Source organism: Panthera pardus, unplaced genomic scaffold (genome assembly GCF_024362965.1).
Source record: "Panthera pardus isolate Hobbes unplaced genomic scaffold, ASM2436296v1 HiC_scaffold_22, whole genome shotgun sequence".
NCBI lineage: Eukaryota > Metazoa > Chordata > Mammalia > Carnivora > Felidae > Panthera > Panthera pardus.
Window position 1 is genome coordinate 80,558,136 of NW_026526788.1, and position 15,248 is coordinate 80,573,383.

At 48.3% G+C, this 15,248-nt stretch overlaps 1 protein-coding gene across 3 annotated transcripts in view; it reads right to left on the minus strand.

Annotated features, from left to right (window-relative positions):
* Positions 1–15,248, minus strand: part of DHX32 (DEAH-box helicase 32 (putative)) — a 52,786-nt gene that overhangs the window by 28,717 nt on the left and 8,821 nt on the right. Inside the window, exons 2-3 of one of the 3 annotated variants that reach the window (XM_053910020.1) lie at positions 14,837–14,923; positions 9,733–10,257 (exon numbers count right to left, since the gene is read on the minus strand). In XM_053910020.1, the coding sequence (XP_053765995.1) occupies positions 9,733–10,014 (282 nt within the window). In that variant the 5' untranslated portion in view covers positions 10,015–10,257; positions 14,837–14,923. Of the gene's footprint in view, positions 1–9,732; positions 10,258–12,645; positions 12,813–14,828; positions 14,924–15,248 lie in introns of those variants that run through there. The other 2 variants (XM_053910019.1, XM_019424634.2) reach the window with 2 other exon arrangements.

A 15,248-nucleotide genomic window follows, 5' to 3' on the forward strand; every position in this document is an offset into this window, starting at 1 on the left:
TCGGTAACTCCAAAATGAGCCGCTGCTGTGCACTGCAAATCCCTAACCGTCAACACTGCAAGTGTACTTCCTCCATGTAAGATAGGGGTCAGCCTTGTTAACAGGTCGAAAACTAATCAGTAATTAATGGGTTCAGTGCCCACTCTGTCCTGTGGAAGATGAATGTTTCAGGTACCACCTCAGGAAATCTAGAATCAAGGCACACGAGGAAACAACAAGGCACTACAGGGGCCAAAGGCCAGCATTCCAGGTCTGGTTTGTTACCAGTTTGTTCTGTTTTTGTTTTGTAATCTCTACAACCCAGCGTGGGGCTCAAACTCACGACCTCAGCATCGGGCATCGTGTACTCTTCTAACTGAGCCATCCAGGTGCCCCAGCTAGTTGGTTAGTTGTAAATCACAATTTCTCTAAGCTTCAGTTTCCTCTCCATAAAATGGGTTGCACAGAGGAATTACCCTTCAAGTCTAAGCTCCTGGCACGTTTTCTCCACAATGCTTACTGTGCCCGCACCCCCCCTCCCCAGAGGCAGAAGACCCCCTAGGGTGCTACCCAAGACCACACATGGCTCACACGTCCTGCAGCTCCTGGGCTGTTCTGGTGTCCACCCACCCCACTAGACCATGAGCCAGCCCTGGGAGACCACAGGCTGTCTCTCTTGGTCACCAAATAATCGCAGGTCATTTTACTCAATAAATTTTTGATGAATAAACAAATTCCTTATACTTTCCAAAAATATTTTATTTTTATTTATTAAAAAAAGGTTTTTTTTTTTGAAATAGAGAGAAGGCGAGGGGGGCAGGGGCAGAGAGAGACAAGGAGAGAGAACCCCAAGCTGGCTCTGCGCTGTCATCACAGAGCCCGAGGTGGGGCTCCATCCCATGAACCGTGAGATGGTGACCTGAGCTGAAATCACGAGTCGGATGCTTAACTGACTGAGCCACCCAGGCGCCCCCGAAATACTTCAAAAGCCCACGGTTCTGTATACTCTACCTTGAACTGCTTCACCATCCCAGGTCACCTAAAAGGGAATTCACATAAAATTTTCTGTCTCCCTCATTCCCCAGCACATAATTTTTAAATCCTTACCAAACCCTTACTTTTTTAAACCTGATTGCCTTCATGTCGGGATCCACTCTCCAGGTCGCTAGCTGAGACTCTACACAGCATTCTTGTGAAAACTGTATTAAAACCAGTTGTTTGAATTTTTGTCTCTCCACTAGACGGAGAATCCTTAAGCTGGACATGTGTGGATCACAATTTCCCCAATACTTAGCAGAGGACCTGACACATAACAGACATAATAAATATTTGGATGGATGGCTAGTTAAGGGTATCATCATAATAGAAGGACGGGAAAAGTCCTGGACTCAGAACTCAGCGTGGGAGAGAAGTAATAAAACCAAGGGACGTTAACTGCAAAGGAAGCTTGAGCAGTACTCACTAGCAGACGAACTGCATAAGAAGAAACAAATATCCGGGGAACCTGGGTGGCTCAGTCGGTGAAGCGTCCGACTTCGGCTCAGGTCGTGATCTCACGGTTCGTGAGCTTGAGCCCCGCGTTGGGCTCTGTGCTGATAGCCTGGACTGCTTCGGATTCTGTGTCTCCCTCTCTCTCTGCCCCTCCCCTGCTCATGCTCTGTCTCTCCATAATAAATAAATGTTACAAAATTAAAAAAAAAAACAATAAAAAAGAGTGCAAGACTGACCACACACACACTGTGCTTAATGTAAGGACGTTTGCGGACACGGCCCAGTGACTAGATGAGCACAAGTCGTGGCTAATTGCAGGGAACCCCCTCAAACGTGGCTCTGACTGCAGACCACGCACAGCCCCCTAGGGAACAGCCACACGCAGGGAGCAGCAGTGAGCGACAGACACGCCGAGGGAAAGGAAACAGGGAATCATCTGGCCCGTTGTGTACAATTTCTCTGGTCCTACACACCTTCTGGATCACTCCAAGCCAGCTAGGGCTCATCGATAGGTTTGGTGCCTTAGCAAATTGTGGACATCTCATGATTTCAAGGCAAGAATACAGCTTCACAGGGCACGCCCGCCCGCCGCCCGCACCTACAATAAACCCCATGCTGTTCCTGCCCGGATTCTGATCCTCGGGAAGTGGCTTTGGCTTTGTCCTAATATACCTTAGCCTCTTACCAGCGAAGTATGCACCTGTTCGAGATTTCATTTCTCTCTTCCACTGTTTCTCTGTGGGAGAGAGTCCCCCTCCCCCCCCCCCCCACCCCCGGCCCAGTATTAAGAATGTATCTAAGTTGCAAATGCCAGAACTTGGAGCACTTAAGTACCTGCACCCTTCGATCCATCATTTGGCTTTACTCCTTCCAGAAAGAAACACTGAGTTCTAGGCCACTGTGTGCCTTAAGTATCCTTTTAGAACTTGGCATAAGCTGTGCAACCTGGTGAACAAAATAGGAACCTGCCCCTCTGACACATGAATAGAAGAAAATAAGATAAACCCATCTACAGATTGATCTGGGAGTGTGGGCAGTAGACAACACCCAAATTCACGTATTTGGTCTAGAAACTCGCCCTACTAGAAATTACGACTGCAAATAGTTTCATTCTGAACTCACCGGACAACCGTTTCAAACTCCCTCAACCCAGGTTTTGAATGCCATTGCCCGGACTGCGTGACGCGCCACATGTGTGAAAGCCCGAGCCGGGAAGCACGTCTCCGTTCTGTCCCAGAGCCCGGCTGGGCTGCCTCTGGGCCGGGCGCGGTGGGCCATCAGTGCCGCAGTGCGCGGTGAGAACGTGCGTCCCCCGCTCTCGTCTCCTGCCTGCAAGGAGATTCCCGGGACGCTGGCCCGTGTGCGGCACGAGACTAGGCGAAAGGAGTCCTCTGAGTAACCAGAGTCTAATCTACCTCGAGGCTCCATCAACGCAAGTTAGTAGCCGGACTTCTACGCTGTACAAAGTCACAAAGGGAAGAAAAGACACTCTGTTCTCCAGGCAGCAGGCACGGAGGCCGGTGGCTGTGACCTGGGAGAGCCGGGACCCGGGGTCCTCGGGGGGCCCGATCCGGCAGGCCCAGGACAGCAGCGGCAGCGGCATCCGTGTGCGGGCCCACGGCTGCCACTGTGGTGAGAAGACAGCCACGTGAGTTACATCCGTGGAGCACTTCCTGTCCTTCCACCCACTGGCAGAGATGGTCTCATCTCATCGAATGGACACATGCAGAAGTGAAGTGAGCCAGACACGGCTCTACCCCTGTTAATATAGCCTAGTCCCGAAGGCCTCCGAGCCCTCAGGTTATGTCACTCACCTGTCAGCGACAGCCTGGTTCCCCTTCTGCTCCGTAGGACCACGGAAGAGGCAGCCAGAGCCATGGCTCTGATCGCTCACTCTTATTCCAGTGCCAGAATCATAGGGACCCAGAGTTGAAAGGCACCTAGAGGACCTCCGATTCACCCCAAGGTATGCGTCCCTACAGAAACATTCCCGCAAAGTGACCACCCCTGAGCACGCTCCTAAGGCCACCCCAGGGGACCCACCATGTCGGGACACACTACTAAGGAGTGGTCCCCCGCGGAATTAAATGCCACACGTCCCTGGATGCCATAATTTGTACGAATCTCGACAGTGAGTCAACACAGGTAGAATGTACCAGCAGAAAATGGTGGACAAGTTTGCTCAGTTACTGGGGTGGAGATGTTCTATACCATAGAGTTTCTGAATTGAGGTTAAATCTCAGGTACATCACGCTTACTCCCCTCACTAACTCGTCCACTTCCTGGGAAATTTCAGGACAAAAGCCAGAAAGCGAGAAGCAAAGAGAAGAGACAGTTCTAAAAATACTTCGTTCTCTGTCGGGCTTTTTCATAAAGCTGCCCCCAGAAAAGGCAATAGGAAAAGGTCCTATAAATGTATGAAAGGTTGTCCTATTTTCCCTCGGGCAGTCACAAAACGCCAGCCGCACCGGAGAGAGATGGAATTTTTTGGACCCTGCAAAATGTCTGTGGTCCTCTTTAGAAGGCTTGGGTCTAAAGACAAACTCTTGTTTGAAAGGCTGAAACTCCGAGGAACCAGAAAATCATCTCGGAAGCTAACAAAAATAACCGGGCTGTTTCCAGAACCGAGAAAACAACCGATGCTCCCGATACTTAATTTGGTTTAGAACAGGCCCACTTTCCCATCTCTTTAGATTTCCCATGCTACTTAGATTTCTCTCACCCCGAAGACACACACCGACTTCCCGATGAACAGAAAACAAGCATTATTTGTGAAAACGGTTGAGAAGTCGAAGACAGCACGAGAGACCATTGCTAGCTATCGACGTACCGTATTCCACGGTGTGGGGTGACAAGTCTAGGCTTTAGCGGTCGCAAATTCTAAAAGAAAACTCAGAGGGTATATATTTGGTGTTTTCCTAACCAAAAGAGCGGGCTAAAGCAATTCTGAAACTACACGGAGCGTGCATTCCAGGACTGAACAAGTAACGATACCACGTATCGTGATCACGTGTCAGGTTCCTCACGGTTACAGAAGGGAGTTATTCAGAGGCAGCAAGACGGGCCACAGCGAGCCCTGTGCTGTGGAACTGGCATCAGAGGCACCAGCACGAATTCATGGTTTTGGAGACTCAGAGAGACAGAAATAAAGACGGAAATAGAGAGAAATGCAGAGAAATAGAGCTACAGACAGAGAAACAGTTACAGGGGGAGACGGAGAGGTAGCACACATACCCACACACCTGCCTCCTAGCTCTGTTACCTGACGGGGCCTGGAAACCACGACGAGCTGATGGCAATGCCACTTCGTGCCCAGATCTTGATTTCTAAGTACAGTTCTCCACCTAAAGGGACCAGGGCTGCCTGAGGAAAACGGCTGTTTCTTTTTTTTTTTTTTTTAATTAATGTTTATTTATTTTTGAGACAGAGACAGAGCATGAGTGGGGGAGAGACAGAGAGAGAGGGAGACATAGAATCCGAAGCGGGCTCCGGGCTCCGAGCCGTCGGCACAGAGCCCGACGCGGGGCTCGAACTCGCGGACCGCGAGATCGTGACCTGAGCTGAAGTCGGACGCTTAACCGACGGAGCCACCCAGGCGCCCCGAAAATGGCTATTTCTAAGACTGGAACAGGGAACACACTAGATGGGCCTGTCACGTGCTACGGGGCCAGAGAGCAAAGAAACGCGCCAAGAATGACGGGGACCGTCAGAAGGACGCAGAAGTCATCCCGCAGGCCACGTCGGGGACAATCCGCGCAACAAAATAAATGGGCTCGGTACTGAATAAGGAAAGAATTTATGAGCCCACATTGAAACGAATAAATGAGCAAATAAACACCGAAGAGGAAGTTCAGCTTTACAGAAGAATTCCGAATACTAAACGTAGAAGGAATGTCAGAGTCAGAAAAGCCACCCCTTCGGTTGGCACCTGGCACCAGTGTCCTAATGTCAAAGAGTGATCTGAGGATAGTAACACCAGCAGGTGCACGTGTGACGAGAAGCGTACTTTACATGGTCTCAAATTACCTCCTGTATCTTTTACTTCCATTTTTTTAAATGTTTTTATTTATTTTTGAGACAGAGAGAGACAGAGCATGAGCAGGGGAGGGGCAGAGAGAGAGGGAGACACAGAATCGGAAGCAGGCTCCAGGCTCTGAGCTGTCAGCACAGAGCCTGACGCGGGGCTCAAACTCACGGAGCGCGAGATCATGACCTGAGCCGAAGTCGGACGCTTAACCAACCAAGCCACCCAGGCACCCCACTTTCACTTTTTTAAGTGAAACACTGACTTTTAAAAAATTCCATTGTGTAAAAACTCTTGAAAATATCTCACAGAAGACTTATGCAAAATGCTCGTCACAACACTTGGGAAAAGCAAAACCCCGGAAGCAACCCAAATGCCCATCATCAGGAGAAAGGATATATAAACTGCGGTAGATTCAGGCAAGGGGCTACCATCAAAGGGAAAACCAAATGAAGCCCAGCCATAAAGCATCAGGATCATTTGTGGTTCTCAAAGCTCGGTTTCGAGACCGTCAGCATCACCCGCAGGTTTGTTAACCATGCCAGCTCCCCTCCCCACACCTATTGGACTAGAAACTGAGGCCGGGCAGGAGGGTGGGAAATGGCAGGTGGGTTTTAGGAAGCCTCCAGGTGAGTCTGATAGGCTCAAGTTAGAGAGCCACTGTTGTGGATGAATGTCAGTGACACCTGGGCAGGACGGGCTGGTGTCAGAGCACAATAATACGTCCCTTTACAAGTGAAAACTGGGGACACCTGGGTGGCTCAGTCGGTTAAGCGTCCGACTTCGGCTCAGGTCACGATCTCGCGGTCCGTGAGTTCGAGCCCCGCATAGGGCTCTGTGCTGACAGCTCGGAGCCTGGAGCCTGCTTCGGATGCTGTGTCTCCCTCTCTCTCTGCCCCTCCCCCACCTGTGCTCTGTCTCTTTCAAAAATAAATAAACCTAAAAAAAAGTGAAAACTGGCTAACCAGGATAACAGGGCTCACAACCAAAAAATATGGTAAATCTATAAAAAGAAAAGCAAGAAATAATGAATCCAAGTTACTCCGTGGAGGTAAGAGGGTAAAATATGGGGAAGGCAGCCTCTGAGAACGACGGTGTTTTACTTCTTCAATTAGGCAGTGGGTACGAGAACCTCCTCACAGCTCTTTTTTTTTCTGTTTTATTTATTTTTGAAAGAGCGAGCAAGCAGGGGAGGGGCAGAGAGAGCGGAGGACAGAGGATCGGAAGCAGGCTCCGTGCTGACAGCAGAGAGCTCGATGCGGGGCTCAAACTCACCAAACTGTGAGACCACGACCTGAGCTCCAGTCAGACGCTCAACCGACAGAGCCCCCCAGGCGCCCCGCATCTCCCCACCTCCTCAATGATGGGGAACGATGGTGACTTTACAGTGAAGCACAAGACAGCCACCACCTTACCGAGGCACCAAACTTAATTATAGCATCAGGGACAGAACCGTTATGCCTCCGCAGAGGCTGCACCGAGGAGGCTGCCACAGCACCTCCACGGTCTTCTTGCCGCAAACGCACAACTGGAATTTAATCCTAAGGAAACATCAGACAGACGCCGGCTGAGGGATGTCCTACAAGACACTCTTCCAAAATGTCAAGGTCAGGAAGGACAAGGAAAACCTGAGCCCTTTCAGACTATAGGTGGTTAAAGAGGAATGACCGTTGAGTGCAACGTACTTTGGATTCTAGACCGGAAAAATGTTTTGTTTTGTTTTTTATAAAGGACATAAAAAAATGGAGGTGAGAGAGGGAGGGAGCCAAACCATGAGAGACTCTTAAAAACTGAGAACAAACTGAGGGTTGATGGGGGGTGGGAGGGAGGGGAGGGCGGGTGATGGGCATGGAGGAGGGCACCTGTTGGGATGAGCACTGGGTGTTGTATGGAAACCAACTTGACAATAAATTTCATATTTAAAAAAATAAACAAATAAAAATAAAGGACATTAGTGGGAAAATCGATGAGATTTGAAAGTCTGTAAACTAGAGAATCATGAAATGTCAATGTTACATTCCTGACTTGGATCGTTACAGTGCGGCTGTGCTCTGTTTGTGCTAAAAGATTTGCTGAAAGATTTGGAGGCAAAGGGCCTCGTATCATCAACGTTTGAAGGGTTCAGAATAAAAACTGTGCGTGTCTGTAGGTGTGTATGTGTGTGTGAGCGTGTGTGTAGGTGTGGGTGTGTACGGGAAGAGAGAGAATGGAAAAGCAAATGTGGTGAAATATTAACATCCGGGGAAGCTAGGGAAACAACATGGGGAAAATCCTGGTCCTGTTTTTGCAAACTTATTCTAAAAATCTGAATTATTGCAAAATAACAACTTTAAATCACTTTTCAATTTTTTTAACGTTTATTTATTTTTGAGAGAGAGAGAGAGAGAGAGAGAGGGAGACAGAGGATCAGAAGCAGGCTCTGTGCAGAGCCCGAGGCGGGGCTCGAACTCACCCTGAGAACTGTGAGATCATGACCTGAGCCGAAACCAAGAGTCAGCCGCTTAACCAACTGAGCCACCCAGGTGCCCCCGATTTTAAATAATGTTCAACTTGCCCTTTGTCCACAGTAACCAGGAATATTACACCCACTCAGTTTTCAGCAGGAGCTTCTTGCCAACACGCCAAAAGCATTCATTGTAACAACAACTCACCCTGACGAGTAACAGTTCATAGCAAACCCTTGACATTGGCAGCCGAGTTAAAGAAAAACCACCTATTGTCCAGCCTTCCTCCCTTCAAGTTAGAACAAGTAAGCCCCAAAGGTAACAAACAACCTGAATGTGGCAATGTATCGTAGAAAGTCCTCTTATAATTCCAACTCAGAAAAGTATGTGACATTAGTTAGACAAATTATCCAATCCCTCTGGGCCACTGTCAGATCATCTTTATGGTCTATTTTAATTCTCATTTTTCATAAGAATCCATGCATGAATTTTATAACAGAAATACTGCTTGCTTTATAATTTAAAGGTAAAATATAGATACCACTAAAATCAAATCTAGAAGTTCAAGCAAAACAACAGCGGCCTGGACAATAGACATTTTTCATGAACTATTTACCCTAATAGATCCCGAAATGTATGACCTCAGGCCAGGATGATATGTGACCACTTCCTTATTTCTCATAGTCTGGAAAATAAAAATTTTCTTGTGCTGTTGGATTTCTGGAGCTTAACCGGCTTCACCAACAAGCATGTCCAAATGCCTCGATCATCAGACTGCTGGACATGTAAACAGAGCAATTAACCCCCAAGTCTATGACAAGCAAATAACATTGATCACATCTTTTAAAATATGTAATGAGGGGCGCCTGGGTGGCTCGGTCGGTTAAGCGTCCGACTTCGGCTCAGGTCACGATCTCGCGGTCCGTGAGTTCGAGCCCCGCGTCGGGCTCTGTGCTGACGGCTCGGAGCCTGGAGCCTGTTTCGGATTCTGTGTCTCCCTCTCTCTCTGCCCCTCCCCCGCTCATGCTCTGTCTCTCTCTGTCTCAAAAATAAATAAACGTTAAGAAAAAAATTTAAAAAAAAATATGTAATGAAATAATTTGAATGGATTTTTATCTACCATTCTAGAGAAAATGTTGTGGTACCCTAAACACAATCAACACCCACGTACATAGAATTAACTGTTATTCAGCTGGCTTTAATAAATAAAACTAGGTAAGTCACAACTGCTGTGTCTGCATTGCTAATGCTTTGTTTTGTTTTGTTTACATTGCCATCCAGGCCTATCTCAAGAAACAAGAAAAATCCCAAATACAAAATCTAACAGCACACCTACAGGAACTAGGAGCAGAGCAACAAAGAAACCCCAAACCTGGCAGAAGAAGAGAAATAATGAAGATCAGAGCAGAAATTAACAATACAGAATTCACAAGAGCAGGAGATCAATGAAACTAAGAGTTGGTTTTTTGAAAAAAGAAACAAAATTGATAAGCCTCTAGCCAGGCTTCTCAAAAAGAAAAGAGAGAGGAAACAGATAGAATAGAGAAATCACAAATAGATAAAATCTCAAATGAAAACGGATTTGTCACGACCAATCCCTCAGAACTCTGAGCAATTATCAGAGGATGCTGTGAAAAATTGTATGTCAACAAACTGGACAACCTGGAAGAAATGGACAAATGCCTAGACGACCAGATTACTATTAAAACTGAACACCGTGCTGTGACACTATAATTACTTAAGGGACACAAAAGCACCACATAAAGCAAATGGTATTTCGTAGCGGCTACTCACCTGAGAGCTCTTGCCGCATTTAGCATCTCCTGAAACGATCACAATTTGATTTTGAAGCAGGTTCTCCATAAAGGAGTATTTTTCTTTCCATATTGGAAGATCCTCTCTTTCTTTTAGAAGTTTGTAATAACGTGACGAATAAGGCAATCCATCAAAAGGGTTAAGTTCCAAGTCCTCGCAGGCCAAAATCCCCTCCTCATCCCCATCGCTGGAATCAAGGGATTCTGGGAAATAGCGCTTCTCGGACGCAGAGTTGGGACCTTCCAGCTCTTCTTCTTCCATCTCGTCCGAGAGGGAGCTCAAGCAGCCGGCATCCTACATCGGGTTCCTCCGACAATCACCCACCGCCAACAGGGTTGAAAGTCCACGGACGCAGACTCCGGTGTCCTAACTGCCGAGACTTCAGTCCGCGGTCTGGGCAAGTTGAGTGCCTCAAGTCTGCATCCGGTCGCCTCCGCTGGGTCCCCTACGGTCCCGGCTCGCGAAGCACTCTTGAGCACGTTAAATGACGGTCAGTAAACCACGCTACCAACAGACAGACAAAGAAGGAAAATCAGATACAAGGTGTTCAGGAGAAAAAGCACAGGTGTTCAAAACAAAGGCGTTAACTGGTTTTTTGTTCTTCTTTCCTGGGAACTGGCTACGGTCTGTCATTTCTGTGGCCTATTTGAAAGCCGAGGAATAATTCAAGGCTCGCTCTTCAAGTTGGGGCAGCTGCGGTTTCCTCCCCGCCGGCCTGGAGACGGTTCCACGCTGGACCTCGTGCTCTGGGCCTGACCTCGATCGCAGGTCCTGACAGCAAAAGCAGCAACCAGGGGATGCGGTGGCTGTTAGGCCCCACCACAGGGTCTCTAACGCCACTACGGGAGATGCTGGGCCCTGTAACAGGGAAGACTGTCAGGGCCCAGGGGGTGTTCCCCTAACACTGGTTACCAGACAGTCTCTATTTTTTTTTTTTTTTAATTAAGAAACCCTCGAGTTTAAAAGAGAGTATTTTTTTTAAAACTTCATTTTCCATTTGCCTGTGCCAGTTGACAATGTCAGGCAAGGGAGGTGGATTTTTTTTACACCAGTAACGTATTCCCTACCTGTCAGGTAAGTGATCTTCCAGTCAGGAGTGATTTTTAAAAAATCCAAATCAACATTGCTGAAAGTAAGCGTCTTTTCACATTAAGCAGGTGAACACACGAAAAAGTCAGAAAAACTCAAGTAAAAAAAGAGCAGAGCATAAAATGCCATTCACGATACTGTCAGTGAAATTACTCTTTTTACACCACTCCATTTACCGTAACTATTGCTTTAGACTGTTGGGGCTCAAAGGGCTAACTCCTCAACCTACATAATAAAAAAGGCTTCCCCACTGGTCAAGCCAGGCTCCAGGGAAACAAACACTCCAGAAGCCCCCTGCTGAGTGCCTTCTCAGGGCCTCCATTAATAAACCAGCCATGAGACACACACATGAGGATACTTTTGGGGTCAGGACCAAGAGTTTTAGAACTCACACAAAAATAGGCCAAAAGAGGGAGAAACTAATAACCAGAGGTGGGGGGGGGGGGGAGCGGGGAGGGGAAGGATGTTGGAGCTCCTCAAAGGTAGAGTTCTTCAAAATTCATTCTGGAAGCCACCGTTTCCAAATTAAACTGGAGTTACAACGATGTAATAACACAAATGTAATATGGATTAACGGCCCAGCTCTTTGCCACCCCCCTATGGGTGGCACAGAATAGATCCAAGAAACACGATGGCTTGAGATCACAGGACAAGCTAACGTTGAGAAGGCATCCAAGAATCAGAAAATCCCAATGCTTAAGAGAAGTTAACATTTAGTTTTGTGTTCAACTTTTGCTTTATTCTGATTAGAATCCCTTCTAGGGGGTTCTCATTTGACAGGTAAGTTAAATTGTTGCCATGACTGATGATTGTTGGAGGTACTATTTCTGAACTGTTTTACTTCAAAAAAAGAAAAAAAGCACAGCTATTATTTTTACCAAATATACACCCCTGAAATGCTTCTCTTAGTTTTACAATACTCCTTAAAGATGAAATTATCTTGTACTCAAAGTAACATTTATAAAGGCTCGAGAACTTTGAACCCCCAGGCAACAGTCAAGTTTTCTGAAGAGTCATCTTTCTAGAGACCTCAGGCTCCCCTCGCCCCTTCACCACACGTACACTGTACATCTGTATCCACCCATTTCTCTGTCATGGTGGATTCAAGATGGCGGCAGATGCTCTGCCCCTGCTCCCCTGGAGAGGCGGACTCTATTTCCTCTCCCTTTACTCTGAGCTGGCCCTGTGAATCTCTGCCATTAAAAGAAGGCAGTCAAGTGATGCTGAACCGCTTCCAAGATATTCACATGCCTGAATCACCCCCGTGGGAGCCGGCTGTTATTGGGTGAGACGCCCAAGCCGCGTGAAAAGGCCGCTGGGAAGAGACCAAAACTGGGCTTCTGCTGACAGAAAGCACGGGCGTGTCATGTGGGTAAGCCACGGATGGCGCTCCAGCCCAGTCAGGTCTCCAGATGCCCACGGGCCCAGCCAACACACCAGCCAGCAACAGCAGCACCCACAGGAACCCAGTCAACCCCGAAGAATTGTGAGAGGGAACACAGGGTCACCCACCGCTCCTGGAAGCTACTACGTTCCAGGGTAGTTTGTCGTCTTGCAGCAACAGATAACCAAAGCTCTGCCTACTAAAACGATCTAACTGTCTCTTCATGCCTCAGGGTCACCATTACGTCAGTTCCTAAACAGAACGATGTCCTCAGACTTCCCTTAAGCGTCCACGGGTCAAAGGCCAGACTACTGGTCTGAAGAGCCGCTTTTCTGCAGAGATTCAGTCCCCACGTCCCACTTCGGTCAGTGAGCTTGCCCCGTGAGGCCCCCCTCTGCTTCTCTAACCTGCTCTCCTACCTGGCATGTTAGAAACCAGTTAGGCTTGTTTGACAGGAAGACCTGGAAGGTCGAGTCCTCAAAGGGTTCTATATTGACTCCAGTAAGTCTGAGCAAAGCTATGAAGTCTGTGACATCTGTTTTCACTACTCAGATGCACTTCTTGCCGCTCTATAGTTCGGAGTTTGGGATTTCGACGGGGCAGTGGCTGAGTCCTCCCTGCATTTATCCTGCAACTGACATGAGCCGTGTCAATATTTTCTGGGATATAATCAAATACACATACAAGAGATCCATGTTTCGGCCTTCGGCAAATTTAATAATACCATCCTAAGTAAGGGAAAACAAATATTGTAGGTTACGTGCCACTCAAAATAAAATTTAGTAAAAATTGTTCTGTTGCCAGCAGAAACTATGTTGCACTCCAAAGAATCGGAAAGATTGGTAATTGGCTCCTTTTCAAAGCTATCTTACCTATAAACTGGGGACTGCATGATTTGTCAAGGGCCGCCCTTTGAAGTGAGTCTATCACAACTTTTAAACGAGTACTTATTAAAATACTACAGACCTAACGTAACACGAAACCACCTCAACAACAAAGAATCAGAAGTCGATGTAAGAGGAGCTACATCTTAGTCACTCAGATGCTCGGCTCTGGCGCAGTCATTCTAGAAACACAGTTCACAGAAACGGAAAGATAAAGTTTGCAAGGGGCTAAGTAAAAACAAGGTCGTGAAACCTGTCCGGAGAAACTCTGGTTTAGGTTTCACAGTTCAATGGTCCTCTTCTGCATTTTTCTCCGTGTTCGATTTACTATAAATATCTATTCCTCACACCGATCAAATTCTCAAATGTACAACTTCAGGACTTCACGGAGATCTAAAAGGGCCAGTGTGGTCTCATCCGGTCTCACGGCTTCAATGCCACCCACACGTGGGGGACTCTCACTTATAGGTCCTGTTAATCCTGGCTCTTAAACTTCAGTCTCCTGTGTTCAACCACCGACTGGTCGCCTCCACCTTGGACATTTGACAGGCATTTCAACACGTCCTAAACCGAGCTCCTGATGTTTGCTCCAGAGCCACAAGCCGGGTCCTCCCCTTCTCGATGACTTCCTCCCTTTCAATGGCTCAGACCCAAAATGCTGAGGTTACTCTTGATTTCTCTTGATCTCAAATTCCCCTACCTACAAAGATGCGCACATCCTAATCCCTAATCCCTGGAACCTGTAAATCTGTACTTTGCATGCCGTCTTCGTGAAGACGTCATGAAGTTACAGACCTCGAGACCGGGAGCCCGTCCCAGTGAGTCCAGTGTAATCTTGAGTCCTGAAATCAGACGACCTCTCCCAATTATAGTCAGAGGGAGACAGGACTATGGAAGAAGGGCCAGAGGGATGCCGTGTTGCTGGCTTTGGAGACGGAGGGAGGGCCACGAGCCAAGGAGTGACGTGGGTGGCCTCTGAAAGCTGACAAGGAAGTGGATTGTCTCCTAGAATCTCCAGAAAGGAACACAGCCCTGCTGGTCCCTCGGCCTTAGCCCAGTGAGGACCTTGATGGACTTGTAACCCACACAACTGTCAGATCGTAAGTTACCACTAACTACGGCCACTTGCCCGACGACCTGATCACGTCAGTCCTACTTCCAAAACGCCTCAAGCATGGTGAGCGGCTGGTCACCTGGACCGCTACGGCAGCCTCGTGACTGGCCTTCTGCTCGCACCCTTAGCCCCGCTGTCACTCCTCAACCCAGTCGCGGCGACCCCCTTCAAGTCAGCACGTGGTTCCTCTGCTCAAAGTCTCTACCGGCTTCCCAGCTCCTCTGACTCCAAGGAGAACCCCAAACACTTAACAGGACTGATGGGCCCGGTGGCTCCGCCCTCATCTCCGACCGCCCCCCTCGCTCCCCCCACTTCTAGCCCCGTGGCCCCCTCGGTGTTCCTCGGACACCCTGACGTGTGCGGGCCTGGGGACGTCATGGCTGCTCCCCTCTCTGAAAGGCCCTTTCCGCAGGTGTCCCCACGGCTACCACCCTTTCTTCGTGAAGGTTTTTCTCACACGCCCACCCGCGAGGGCTCACCGGCCACCCTAAACTTTGACCCACCCCCCCCCCCCCATGACCCAGACCCACTTCCTAGCCTCTCTTCCGGCTTTGTTTTTTGCCCCTTCATGCTCACCACCGTCTAACAAGGTATGTATTTGTACCTGTTTACCTCGTTTCTGGTGGAAGGCCAGCACCACTCAGCAGAGCTGTGTCTCTCTTGCTCACGGCCGTCTACGGCAGAGTCCGCATGCTAAGCCTGTGTAAATATTGGTTGAGTGAATCATGTTAGCACTTCAGAGATATTTTTGTTCAGCTTCCCAAGTTGCCCCACGTTGTGTCAGGGACAAAGTCCTTCAAAGCGCCTCGGGATCTGGGTCCTCCCATGTGCCGGGGCCTTCATTTCACGCCGAGATGCTGGTGACAAGCTACTGTCACTAGGCTTCCGGGTTTCTAAAGGCTCTGGCCCGAAATGCTGGTGAATTCCCAGGTTCCAAAACTGAAACGTTTGTACGGGCTCTTGGTTTTCCCTTGAATCACACACCCACGCCACAGTTAACTCTTGTTTCCACACCGAAGGTGGG